The sequence below is a fragment of the Rhipicephalus sanguineus genome, chromosome 6 (assembly GCF_013339695.2).
Source record: "Rhipicephalus sanguineus isolate Rsan-2018 chromosome 6, BIME_Rsan_1.4, whole genome shotgun sequence".
NCBI classification, from domain to species: Eukaryota; Metazoa; Arthropoda; class Arachnida; order Ixodida; family Ixodidae; genus Rhipicephalus; species Rhipicephalus sanguineus.
Window position 1 is genome coordinate 154,527,538 of NC_051181.1, and position 14,209 is coordinate 154,541,746.

General features: G+C 44.0%; 1 protein-coding gene across 1 annotated transcript; it reads right to left on the reverse strand.

Annotated features, from left to right (window-relative positions):
* Positions 1-482: 482 nt before the first annotated feature.
* On the reverse strand, positions 483-5,726 carry LOC119396835 (uncharacterized). Its single transcript, XM_037664173.2, has 3 exons — positions 5,545-5,726; positions 2,882-3,091; positions 483-1,190 (listed from the first exon to the last, which is right to left on the reverse strand). The coding sequence occupies exons 2-3, from the start codon at positions 3,077-3,079 to the stop codon at positions 1,056-1,058; spliced, it is 333 nt and encodes a 110-aa protein (XP_037520101.1). The 5' UTR covers positions 3,080-3,091; positions 5,545-5,726; the 3' UTR covers positions 483-1,055.
* Between the last annotated feature and the right edge of the window lie 8,483 nt (positions 5,727-14,209).

Below are 14,209 nucleotides of genomic sequence, written 5' to 3' on the forward strand. Positions count from 1 at the left end.
CAGCCATAGGTCTTGATTTCTCTATCCTGAACTTTGAATGAGATTCCTTTGTCTGACAGTTCATTCACTGTCTGAATAAAATCTTGAAGCAGTTCTGCTTTATCATCTAGTGTTTTCAGGTCGTTCGTATAACCAACAGCAAGGAAAAAATTGAGTTCAGCTGAGACCTGCTTGGGGGAGGAAAGCTGGCAAATATTACATAAAACAGTGTGAGCTTTCCACGCATGCCTCGTTTCATGCCCAAAGGGTTGGCAATTTCTACATCGTCGCAGTATAGAAGCATGCCAAGGCCACTGTCCTGATTATTCAGTATAGCATGGGGCCTGAACCTTAAACAATCACACAGGTCCCTGAGGAAACCATCTTCAGAGATGACAAACTTTTGCTGAAGATGGCTACTTGTTTCTGGATGTTGGTACAAGGTTTCTAAGAGTGTCCTTAGTGATACATAATAACTATGGGAACCATTGGAACTCTTTTTTAGAAGGTCTAACATATATATTATTACGTTCATACTGACGTTTTCCTGCTTTGTCAGTTAAACCTGATGCGTCTAGCTGAAGGCCCTTGGCGTGGAACATTTCCGAAATGTTTTTGACAACAGCACTGATAGCTTTTTTGCACATATGTGCTCACCCTCCAAAAGCCTGAACAGATCGGAGAGCCTTGCTTCATCATTGAGCACAGACGGCTAAAATTCTGAGACCTCAGTTTCAATGCTCATGTCCTGGTGGACCATTTCACTGTCGCTACTCATCAAATGCTGCTCTTCACTGGCCACGATCAAGATGTGAAATTCATCAAAATGCTGTTTCTAACGGGTAACAGCTGCAAAAGTGACCTTACAAAGGGCACAGGTGTACTTTTTAACAGAACGATGAGCAACCTTTATGTGAGATGGAAAACGACTAAAATAATAAGATGAAAAGTCGCAGTGTACACACTTATGATGTAGCTGGGTCGAGGTGCTTGAACGAAAACTTTCTTCGGCCCCTTGCGTCAGTACAGGGGCGGAAGCACTTCCTGGGTGCCGAACTTCATTGCCTGGTGCACTGTCAAAGAATAATCTTCGACAGATTGCGCAGGCCCTCTTTCTGGGTAAGTTGTGGTGTCTGTTGACCACTGGCCACATATTTGTCTAGCAAAAGACTATTGTGGTGCACTGCAAGATCCAGCTTCCTGCAGACATCCTGTAGAAGCACGAAAATGCAAATCAGTGAGGTCAGGACATTTTTTTTTTCAATGTACAGTGTGTGTCCTAAATCAAATAAAAAATTTTGGCTCCAAATGACGGTTTTTATCAAGCCATGAAAAAACTCTGCTTAATATTTGCTATGGGCAATCAATGTTTCTCTGGTGCATGCCGTACACGTATGGTGCACAGTGAATACAGATGAAATACCTCCTCCATATGTTCTATAATTGCATATTTATTAACACTCACGCCAACTGTAATTTCCATGGATGTATTTCAAGGTAAATTTCCTCATTCGTCGGGATTCAGAAAACTGTTCAAGCGATTTGTTTTAATTACCGAATAACTGACAACTAAATAATGCAGCAAAGAGCGAACATCTTTTTTTTTTCAATGTGCTGGTGGTTTAAAAAGATTGCAGTGTATTGGTGCATGCATTTCTGACGGGTGCCCTATTACGCCTGGTGCCTCATTCACCTTTTGCAGGTAATAAGAAAGCTGAAGTGCACTTTAAGAATAAATTTATTAACAGCATTTTTAACATGCCCTGACAGGACTGAGAACTGGACAAAAAATATTGTTGGAAGATTTTTTTTTTCGGCAGTGCGATAGCAGTAGCCTGGACATTTATCACAACATGCTACACTCCTGACAAAGCTTTCGCACTTGCTTTTGAATGCAAACAGCAGCTAAACTTGGTGTCAAAATAATTTCACTCATTTTAACAGCCGGTTTTGCGCAGAATTGCCCTGTGATGAATTCATCTTTAAAGGGCAGTCTCATACTCCAATCTTCATCAATGTCAACAGAAAAAATCATCTAAGTATTCAAGCTGTTCTCTGAGAGGTTTGTTTGCTCCACAAAGCTTTGACCAAGTCTATCAGTTATGAAAGCAAAAGTGTCATGAAATTAGGTACAAAGGTATCCTTCGAAGTACGTAAACAGCACAGATGATAAGGGAGAGCAAAATAACACAAGTGCAGACTCGTAATTTAGGTTCATTTTAGAAAAATGGTGGATTAATGTAGTTTTTTTTCACTGTCCCTTGTCTGCACTGTTTACTTTCAAAAGATGCACCAACTTCCCTAACAAGCTATTTTACTACATATACCATCACAGTTTGCAATGCTATTACGGTAAGAAACCCCTTGGTAGTACTGAGTAAATTATGGAAATATTTAGGACTGGAATAACTTGAACCGCTGAAGCTTTACTTACTTCACTTACCACGGCACATCAGCATTTTTACTTTCCCTGCATTGTACAGTACTGTATAGAGACAATATGACGAACTCGAATATCCCACTTAGAACACAGCACGTACTCGCACTGCTGTTAAACCGAGAGCGAAAATTCCATCTAGAAGAATGTAAACGCACCTTACATTTGAAAAGGCACAAAAGAATTTCCTCTGGCTTGCCAGTAACCAAACACGAAATAAAAAAAGAGCAGCAGCCCAGTGAAAACCTGTCCCCTTTTCAGGTTCTAAGAATGCTGCTAACATAAGCTTCAGCTATCACCAATGCAATGTCTGAAGGGGCTGAACGTAAGAGTGTGTGCATGGAGTGAACATACAAAACCTCCATATGTCAGCACGATTACTTCTTAACGGGCATGACAGTGTGCTGCCAACCTAAAACAAAGCAGTTCAAATTTTGGGGGTTTGTACAAATGAATAATACTTACCGTCTTGGGCACCTTCTTAGAGGCTGACGAGAGGTCCATGTGAGGCAGGCGAGTGTCCACAGAGAATGCACCAGCCAATAGGTACTTTGTCATGGCCAGATCAACAAGGCGCTGAAAACCATTGCATTCGCACTCCTTGCAGTGCCCTCTCAGATCGCCGGTGACGTCCGCGGCACCGTCGAACAAGCCATTATTCATGTATGTCTCCACCTGTCAAATTATTCAAGCTCTTGTAAACCACACTCGTAAACAAAACGCACATGTCCCAGCAAGAAACAAATATTAAACACTTTCTTAGCGAGTGCGAGCTGTTACTAAACTCGGCAGAAGTTTTGGTCTTCTAAGACCTAAGCATGACAAGGCTAAAGTGGCAATAGAGCAGCTCGCTGATGACAGTTTCCACAACGGCCATCACTTCCATATTAAAACGGCTGTGCATGGTTGAATTATTTGTCACTCCATAGCCGCCCCCTGTCTACAAACCACACGAATTTTGGACCCTTTGGACCCTTCCTGCACAATCCCCAGGATCGGCCCATCGAGCTTTTTGCGGACGGCTTATGGAGTTACACCTAGCTTAAACAGCTGCGCTGTTAAATGTGACGTGTACAGGGGGAACGTCAATCCGCCTCTTTTATTTTCCTGTGCTGACTCTGCCGTTTTGGTAGGGGTTTAGTAGGGGCCGGGACAACCGGTATTGCCAGAGCTTCCGAGATGAGACGTTTCGCGACTTTTCCGCTAGGGGAGAGCGCATACGCGGGGGCGCCGTGACAAAGGCGGATTCTGCACTATAAGTCACACCCGCCCGAGCGCTGGGCAGCGCTGGGCTGCCCAGTACTCGGGCGTGCGTGACATACAAGTTAGCTGCGCCTCACTCCGGACGAGTAGCTGTTTTGCTTCTATTTCTCTAGCTCCGCGGGCCCCGCCTGCCGATTTCGGACATGTTCTAGCAAAAGGCCTCCATTAAAAAATACTCTTCAAAAATTACCAATATTTTTCCCGTCAAGTTCGAAATGCTTAAAGGAGTCCTGACACAAAAATTTTCGCCCCGCGTTTTTTTGCTGCAATGTGTTGCTGGGGACCTGTTAGTCATAACACGGCACATCGTTTGCTGCAGCGCGCGACAGATAATTAATTACAAGCTCCCCATTACCGACACAGCCTCAGTTTCGGTTTGACAGAGCTCCAAAAACGACAAGCCGCCGGGTGCAACTATCACCACCTAGCGAGTGAAACGCTCGGTCACGTGAGCACACAGAACAGTGACGCATTTCCGCACGGTCTGTCGTCGCCGGGCTCATCGTCGTCTGATGGCGACGATTTTCTTGCGGCGGGGATGGAAGGAATTTTTGACGTGGCGAATCACTTCAGGTTTGACCCGCTGGCGAGGAGCGATTCGTCGGGAAGCGCGTCAAAACAGAAATGGCGGCCACGACGTCATCATAACTTGTACCGGCTGCAACGGTTACGTAGGGGAAGTATGGGGGTCACCTCGGGTCACCTCCGAGGGTGTCGATGCACCAGGTGCGGCCTATAATGCTGGATCGCGCTCGCGAACTTCAAAATTCATATAAAATACCTTCCAAGCTTTATTCACTGTCGATATTTTGCATATGGTACACGCACGTACACGGGAATCGATCCAGCAGGCTATCTCGGCCGCGAAATTTTGTGTCAGTACCCCTTTAAGCTTCCTTTTATTCGTTGTGACTGCCCACTGCGATTGCCTGAGTACGAGGAGAACATATGTCGTCGCTTAGCTTCTTCGCCACATGCTTCACTGCATTGCATGTTTTCAAATGGAACATAAGAAAAAAGTATCTCGCTCACAAGGCTTAAATGGTATGAGAAAAAGTAATATAATATCTGGGGTTTAACGTCCCAAAACCACGATATCATTATGAGAGACGCCATAGTGGAGGGCTCCGGAAATTTTGGCCACCTGGGGTTCTTTAACGTGCACCTAAATCCAAGTACACGGGCCTCAAGCATTTTCGCCTCCATCGAAAATGCAGGCGCCGCGGCCAATGGCAGAAAAGTAACGGCAACAGAGTAGGTGGAACAAGTCGTTGATCCCCATAACGTTGCCATGTTCCACTTAAATGAAGGAAAAATAAAGAAAAAGTGAAGAGACTGCGATTACTGACACTCATATTATTCGCCGAAAAGCCGGATCCACATAAACATTAGGTTTGTTCCAGTAAAAATATGTGGCCGACAAGGACACGCTCTTGCACAAAGACGACCATTAAAAGTGCGTATCAAGGTTCACCGCCACAATGCGCGAGCAAGGAATAATCCGGTAAAACTGACAACACGAGCGCCGCAGGCGCGACTAAGTTTGTGCTACGTGCACCAATTTGCGCTCGGAAAGGCGAGCGCAAGCACGTCGGGAGCCATCTTGTGACGCCAAGCTCAGCGCTACAGTCCTGTGCTTGAGCGAGCAAACGCAGCGCATGTGTGCAGACTGCCGTCATTCCAGATCACAGCTGAATAGAAGCTGCGGCAGTAAGACAACGTTTCGTCGAAACTTCACTTGCTACGCAAACACAGAAATACAATTAGCAGATTTTGTGCGTGTGACAATGGCGCGAAAACGTGAGCGCCGTTTGCTTGCATCAAAACTGACATATGCTACGATAGTAACAAGTAAAAGCACTTACCTCTCCGTAAAGTCCGTGACGGATGCTAAAGCCAGGCCTCCAGTGCAAACGGAATTTCTCGAGGCGTGGAAAACAAGCCAGATTTTACACACATAGCAGCCGAGTTGCGTTGAAGCACGCATCCGAACAAGAGCTTCGCAGTTGGCGGGTTGGCGCGTTGGCGTCCGATTTCGTCGCTTCCAGAGTTGTGGCGCTACGTTCGATAGCGATGAATTCAACTTCAGCCGATGGAGCCGGTTTTAACAGTTTTAATTTTTTCCATTGCTTATGCCATACTCCGGATATACTGTAGTTATTCTAAACTCTGACACGTCGTATATTTTAGAATAATTGTCGGTCAGTTTGGTTTTGTGCAGGCGGTGTGTAAATGGTCTTCTTTTTATAGCGTGCTATTCAATGCAGAAAACAAACATCGCGCTGAATGTTCTAGTGACAAATGCTATTTCGGCTTTAGCAATCCGTAATCATTGTGAACATTGTGACTTTTATATTGAAATTCTACGCCATTTATAGCTCACCGGCATGCGATTAGATCATTCTTTACCAGGGGGTGTAAGTATAAACAAACTATGCCACCGCGTCGTCGCTTTCGTTCTCGAGAACCATGAAGACTGATTACCCCGCGCTGGTGATCAAATAAAGATTATTGCAAATCTCTCATTCATGTGACATATGGCGAACGCAGAACCCTGTTTTCTCTCGCCTGCTGGCATCCCACACTTCGCTTACGCTATAGAATCTTTGTTCAGTAAACATGGACAAGACGGAAGGCGATTTCGCATGCGTTTGTTTTCAACCACGCTTTGTGGCATACGACGTAAAACTAGAGTGTCTCAGACTGCTAAAAAAAAAGAAGCCACCGAGCATGGTCCCTATGTAACTTTGGCACCCATTACGGTCTCTCCATACTTCAAAATTAAAATAACCGAATTCTCATTCTCTGATTATTGCGGAACGAATTTGTCAGTTCTTTCAATGGCAGTTATTCCAATCGCATCGTCCTCGCATATCGCAGGTACGTGTCATGCCACTAACATTATAATTGATGTGATTGGGAAGTAATTAGAATGTTCAGAAAAGATATTGTGCTCTGATGCATTAATTTTTGCGTGATCGACAGTAACCCTCTCGGCTTCGTGCAAAAGCGTGCTGCTCAATACGATGCGAAAATTGATAAATAAACAATAGCAAAAACTGGTGCTTTCAAAAAGAAATTATGGTGCAAATCATGCCTATTTCTACACGAATTGTTGATGTAATGTTCAGCACTGCCTTCCTCTGGCCTGCAAGAAGGTATACAATGGACAGAATGGGTGCTCCTTAAATGTACGCCTGCGATAGCACCACAATGCGTAGGAGTCTGCTCCGGGGTTCCATGTCTGCTCATTCTTGAAAATGTGGCTGCGCTGTCGAATTTCGGCGTACTTCAGTTTCGTATCGTCATGATGACATAGAAGGGAGGATATAGACGTTTAGTTCACCGTCTATATCTCTATTAGATTGGTAAATTTTTTTCTAGACGACACTTCAACTTAGTTAACTTTGTTTCTCTCCACTATCTTCCTCATCTACTCATATTTTCTGTCGTAATTATACTTTAATTGTGTGAGTAAATTTCAGTTTTAGTCTTCACCTCTTTGTCTCGCTCTTCTCTGTTGGGTGTCTTTGCGTTTGCAAAAGAAACCATGAGCCCAATACTCCTTCCCCCTTTCCAAGCAGACCTAATTGTCCCACTAAGTAAAATTACCTCTCGCTAACTTTTTGCTCTTGCGAAACCTCACGTCGGCGTTTCAATGAAGCGAAAAAAGTTAGCAAGACTATTTTACCGTCAAGTTCGAAATGCTTAGGCTTCCTTTTTATTAGTTGTCACTGCCCACTGCGATTGCCTGAATGCGAGAACATATGTCGTCACTTAGCTTCTTCGCCGCATGCTTCACTGCATTGCATGCTTTCAAGTGTAACAGAAGAAAAAAAGAAGTATCTCGCTCACAAGGCTTAAGTGGAACGGGAAAAAAGTTACGGTAACAGAGTAAGTGGAACAAGTCGTTGATCCACATAACGTTGCTATGTTCCACTTAAATGAAGAAAAAATAAAGAAAAATATGAAGAGACTGCAACTACTGATACCCATATTATTCGTGAAAAAGCCGGATCCACATAAAAATTACGTTCGTTCCAGTAAAAATATGTGGAACGTTAGTTTTATCTGGAACCTATGTGTAACCGGATTAAGAGTGTACGACATGGCCTGTAATAACCCTGAGAACAAGTACAAGATAGAGAGAAGGAAAGAAAGAAAGAGAGAAACAAACAGAGAGACGGAAAGAAAGATATAAAGAGAAAAATTCTTGCCGTAAAAGTAATTCTTCACGAGGCTGGATTCGAACACGCGTACCCTCGATCCGAAGGCTATCCAGGCACGCTAACAGAGCTTAGCATAGCCTTGTATAGAATATTTTAGCAAGGGGGTGAAACAGAGAAGTGAGCGTGAGGAGGGGGATGAGGAAGAGGACATCCCACTACTTACCACTGCTTCGTTAAGAGAGAAAGCGAGAGAGACAGAGAAAAATAGAGAGAACTAATGGGAATAAATACATAAAAAGATAGAAATACTGGCACTATTAATGTAAAGCTGCCATACTAGTAAACAGGAAAGGCAACGGCGGCAGCAAGAAGAGCCCGAAGCGATGGAAGCCCTACGCCAACGACGACGTGTCCCTTAGATCTATGAGAGGTGCGAATGCTCGGTTCTGCAGTTTGGACATCCGTGTCGTGACTAACCTAGCTAAAGCCTAGCAACAACCTAGAAGCGACCAGATCAGACTTCAGGATCGCCCAGTTTCACTGTTTCAAGCCTTGAGTAACTTAGTGCAAGCTTCGCGCCATTTTTTATACCGGCATGCTTGCACTAACTTGTTTTCTATTCCAAAAAGACAGGGCGTGCAAACACGGACACAAGAAAGAAGTCAGGACACCACAAACGCCGACTAACAACTGAAGAGACGCACAACGGCTGAAAAGAAAGAAGGCACGAAAACTTATCTGCGCATGCCCATGCAACAGGCGAGCCTATCAATCCGGCACGCGTGGTGGTCGGCACGCGTGCTGGTGCACGCCCTGTCTTTTTGGAATGAATACTTACCAACTAGCTCAGCTCTCTGTTATTCTAAGCTTGTTTTCTACAATTTATTTATGTTGGTAGTCAAAGAAAGCTATAGCATCTTTTGAAGAAATACTCCACAATATGAAATATGACTTTATTTCCAACTTCATTGAGCCACTTGCTTTGTTTTTACAAGTGGTTTACTACGATCGAAGACACGAATAATAGATTACCGATGGTAAATTAAGGTCACTTTACAACTTTACACGTTCACGGTCGCTCTTGGATGTCGCTTAAACAGCAACAAGCTGATCTCTACAGTACAATGCCCTATGCCGCCGTAGCTTTCTGGTTAATAACGTCCGCAACACAGCGTCCCTTGTTATTTGACGAGCTATTCGATGATATGCGGTCACGATTGCATTGACTTTCGGCCTCGAAAGAGTGCCACCTATTGCCCCCTTTTGGACTTTTTCATCAAGCGAGGGAGAGAGAGAAAGGCAAAGGAAATGCAGGGAGGTTAACCAGGTAGTACCCGGTTTGCTAACCTACGCGAAAGAGTGGGAGGGGAGAAGAATAATAGAGAAAGCAAGGAGGAAAGAGAGAACAGGCAATACGCGCACAAACATCGGCGCTCACCGCGCACACCCAAACGAAAAATTTCACAAAATATATCATTCGAATTGGAATGGCCGACAACGCTCTCTGCGATGCCTGTCGTTGCGAGGAGACGCTACACCACGTCCTGTGCGACTGTCCGGTATATAATGCTCAGAGACAGTCATTGGCGTCCGTTCTAGCGCGCCTTGATAGTAGACCAATGTCTGTTCAAACAATACTTGCATGTTGTCAACAGAAGACATCACAACTGAAGGCGACGAAGGCACTGCTGACGTTTTTGAGAGCGACGAACTTGGCCAAGCGACTGTGACAGAAATGTCGCGTACCACGCAAAAGTGACCAACTACCACGCAAGAGTGACCGACTGATTCTATGTGTGCTATGCTACCACGCAAGAGTGACCGACTGATTCTATGTGTGCTGTGTCATGTGCTATCTTTCTCTCTCTCTCTCTTTCCTCTCCATCTTTAAATCTCCCCCACCCTGACCCCATGTGCAGGGTAGCAAACCGGTTGTCCTATACTGGTTAACCTCCCTGCCTTTCCTTCTCTACTATTTCTTCTCTTCACAAAACGTATTGAGCAATGCAGCGTATTCGAATACGAAACTGTCTTGCACTTTCCTTTTTTGGTGCTCCAACAGCAACTGATTAAAAAAAACTAAAGTAATGTCGAACCTTCTGGCGTTCCTCACACATACCGCCACGGCAACGGTAAACAATCTCCTGTTTGTTCAGGCAGTTCAGAGGCGTACCGGTTGCGTTGCGCATTCCTCGGAATACACATTCTTTGGAAAATATCTAAGCGGCGTGACGTTTGTGTTGCGTAGCGAGATGCCGAAGGCTTATACGGCCAGCAGGCTTCATACACTGGATTTCGCAAGAAGAGAACTGGCCATGACGTACACAAAAATGAACACCCTCGCGCATTTAGGTGTTAAAAAAAAGCGAAACAATTGCTTTTTCCGTACAGATTTTGCGAACATTCCTTCCACATGACCTTAAGCGTTTGAACTTGTCCGACTTTCTTACGCTGTCTTTTCTTTCTTTTTTTTTTTGCGGCGGAAGCGCAGCCCAGTGAAGAACGTGAATTCAATGAAGAGCGACTTGCAGTGCGTCCACAAGTCTACGCCTAATCCCAGCCACTGCTTCACATCTAGTGAAACAATACACAGTAGATGCCGGCCACCATCGAAAACAAGCCATTTGGAAATTAAGCTAAACATGAAGCGAAAGAGCCCACCTGACTATATCATCGCTTTCACGCTTAGCAAGAGTTGGCAATATTTCAGGTGGCACCTTTCCCATTGCGAAGGTAAGTGGCCGAAACCTCTGGAAAACAATCTACACCACAAAGTTCATTCTTCCAAACATTTCTATAAGCGTATAAAAACACCCCTTTGAGCAACTGTCGTTCATTTCTTTCTGAGGCATGCATCACCAAGAGAAGGCTTATAATACAGGCTCGCAAAACATAAACTGGGCATACCCTGAACTTAGTCGTTTCGTTTTATCACAGGTTTAACCATATGGCACGTTGTTTTTATCGATTCAAACAGTTCTTTTCGTGAAGAAGTTGTATAAATGGTTTGCGAAATTTATTGCTCATATTTAATTAATTATTCGCAGTGTTCCAGCGCTTTTCACATGGTCGTTCTTTGTCTGGTGCACATACAAATGTGCATCCTTATGGAATTTCGCACTCGGTATACTTCAGACTGATACGTTTGGAAGTTCAAATGACCGCAACTGAAAAGCAATCAACGTATGTTAGTTAGCACGGTGTGCTCGTTTCCTTTGCTCATAGCCTGTTCAAGAAATGTATGTGCCGAAAAGGATGCTTCTACTAGGCGAAGGGCAAATTGGCGGGAGGGGGGGGGGGGGGATGGCTCTGCTTCTTCACCCCGTGCCCCTTCTGGCGTCGCACCTCCTCTGGGCGGATACATTCTGCCATAGTCACTTGTGCCGATCATGGACAGGTATCATTATTAGGACTCCGATCACTGCAGACAATGCGAAGAGAAGTCGGTGTCTCCATGACAGTTACTAAACTGTCCTCTTATATTGGATTAGAAGGAAATGTTGGGGACATCTGTCACCTCATGAATACCAATGGAACTTTCCTTTCGAGACATTATGAACTTAAACATACTATGAAAGTTGTTTTTAACGTATACAATATACCAGTATACGCAAAGGGGTTTACGGAATTCCGGTTTACCGGACGACGGTGTCCTCATCTTGTGAGGCTTCGTGCAACCACAGTTATATACCTGTGGTTTGCTTGTTTTCGTCCAGTGTTTCTTAGGAAAACAAAGTTTAAAAGGCAACCCATTTGGTACTACGCGGTTACAAGGAATTTGCGCCAGTAGAGAAGTAGAATGCACTTGGTTTCTGCAATAACAATTTTGTGCATGCTTGGTCCATTTCGACCCCATCTAGATGACACCACCTATCCGGCCTCTCACGTTTATGGATACGGTAACCCGGTATAACGCTAGCGTAAAGAGGTTTGAGGACTTAGTAAAGTTATCTAACATTAAATTACGAACGAAACAGAGGTATCTAAAAAACACACAAACAAGACAGATCTGCAAAGTTTCATAGGATATATGCACAACCCTCTGTTTCTGAAAAAGCATTAAGTAGGCTAAGCAAACGCAACAATTCTGCTGAAGAACTTGGCAAAGAACTCGCAAGGGTACGAGGTTAAATCTGTACCCCCAATGTCGTTCCTTTGCGCAGCAAATGTCAATTTTTTTGTAAACTTTTATGCATGTTAGATTACACATGATCAAAGTGTTTCGTTTTTTATAACCAAGACAGATGGAGACAGCCTGAGATTATTAACTGAAGCAGGAACGGAACTGAATTTCATAGTTTATGGCTTTGCCGCGTGTTAGTTGCGTTTCCGAGGCGACTATAACCAAAGTTGAGGAACTCTGCTGTTCGCCAAGATCGCTAGGCAGCGGTTAAAACTAAGCTGGCCACAGGGTCTCTAAATCGGCGCACCAAATTAGCGAAAGTTTGGTAGCACGTATATTTGGAGGTTCATAACAGTGTACGCCCCAGACTATTCGTAGTTGAACGAAACGCGAAAGCTGCTTCGTCCAGTTTTCAGCGACTTTACTCAGAATGTTAATAACGGGAGATTCTCGGAGAAAATTGGTTTCCGCTCGCGAATATATTTTGGACGACCGAAGTCGGTGCATCAGAACCCTTGCCGTGGGCCAGGGTAGCAGTCGTCTTCGATATGAAATGGCGTCGATACAGCATCGAAGCGTTGAACAAGAGCAGCAGGAAAAGTTCGAGCGGACGTCTCGTTCAGTACACCTGCTTCCGGTTGTACATATATATATAGGCAGCGAAACCTACTGTTATGAAAAGATGGCCGAGTTTGACTCAAGCTGGTGTCGTACTGCAGTTTTGAAATCGGTCTTAATAAAAAAAAAGAAACCTTAACCGCTAGTTAGGTGGTTTTGGTAGAAATATTCGGTTTCGAATATTATCCGATCCCTTGCAACGACTTTTGTCTATGCAGAATCTTCGGTACAGATGAACGTCGAATCAGAAGAAACTACGGGATCTACCGGGAAATTGCGACCCAAGCAGTCGCGGCCGTATCACATATGCGATATGCTATGATCTAAAATCGATTTATCATATGAGATCCAACTTCATCACGAAACTTTCATTAGACGCGTGCGTGAGGAGAGGTTCAGAATAAACATGACACTGAGATTTCGCTGATGTTCACGTTGCACCGGGGGAAATAACAGAATTGTACGAGTTGGTATTACATAAGCCTGATCATGTTTCCAGTGCATATTCTGGCTGTTGTGCTTTACGTCAGTAGGTTCATGAACAGTATCTACTTATCAGCTCTGCTATTGATTCGCTAGTTGCTATTGACAGAAACAATGAGCTGCTTAGGCAGGTTCATGTAATACAATATAAGGCCTTTATCCCATGTGTATCTCAACTGCATGTCAGGCTCTGAGGTTCTGCAGGTGATACAAGTATCCTCTACCACCTGATATCATTCTGCGAACAAGAAATGCCTCAAATCAAAACGAAATAGAAAAATCAGCTCGCGACTAATTTCTAATGTACAGATCGCTGGCTTGCAGGAGTCGAATACTCCTACTTATGCTGCATGCAACATTTTTCTGAAGTATTAATGAGAACTAACAGACAATAATAGTTCTCATAATATTGTGTATAACAAAGAAAAACGATCCCTTAAAATTTCCACATTTTTCTGAAGGTCACACAGTGGTACACCTCAGATTTTGAGTATAGAGTCGTGACATGAAATCATGATATTCGAGAAACTTTAAGGCAGCGACATGAAATCAACATTACATACATCACGGGCACTCGAAGTGTTTCGCGTCACTAAAGTCGCGTTGCATGACCCTTCTTGACGTGTGTCGACCCTTGCGTGACCCTTGCATAAACATGAACCAGCAAACCAACTGTGGTGGTGAATTGAGCAGTCCGGCTGTCAGAGTGAATATATTAAATCAATCTACTCACAATATCGCTCGAAATGTTGAGTGACAAGGACTCGACTCTAGCCTTTTCTGGCAGCCAAAGTCTAGCAACTGTGCGGCAGACCATCGTTCCCTTGAAATCCTTCGACGAGCGTAAATAATTCATCACACTTGTCACGCTATGAGATTCCGCACACTCGCCGCATTTTCTTAAAGATGCACTCTTTGCCGTGAAAAACACATGGACAGACAAAAAAGGAAACTCAAAAAGAGGCAGAAAAATGTTACGTCTCAACAAGGAAACTCGCTGAATTCGTCGTCGTTTTAATGCGAACCGAAACAAGCAAACTGCGAAAAGGGTGCGCTAAAAACTATATACAAAGAATTTTTTTCCTTTGATTTCCCATATCTCTTAGACAGTGGTTTAGACATGAAACCACGGGGGAT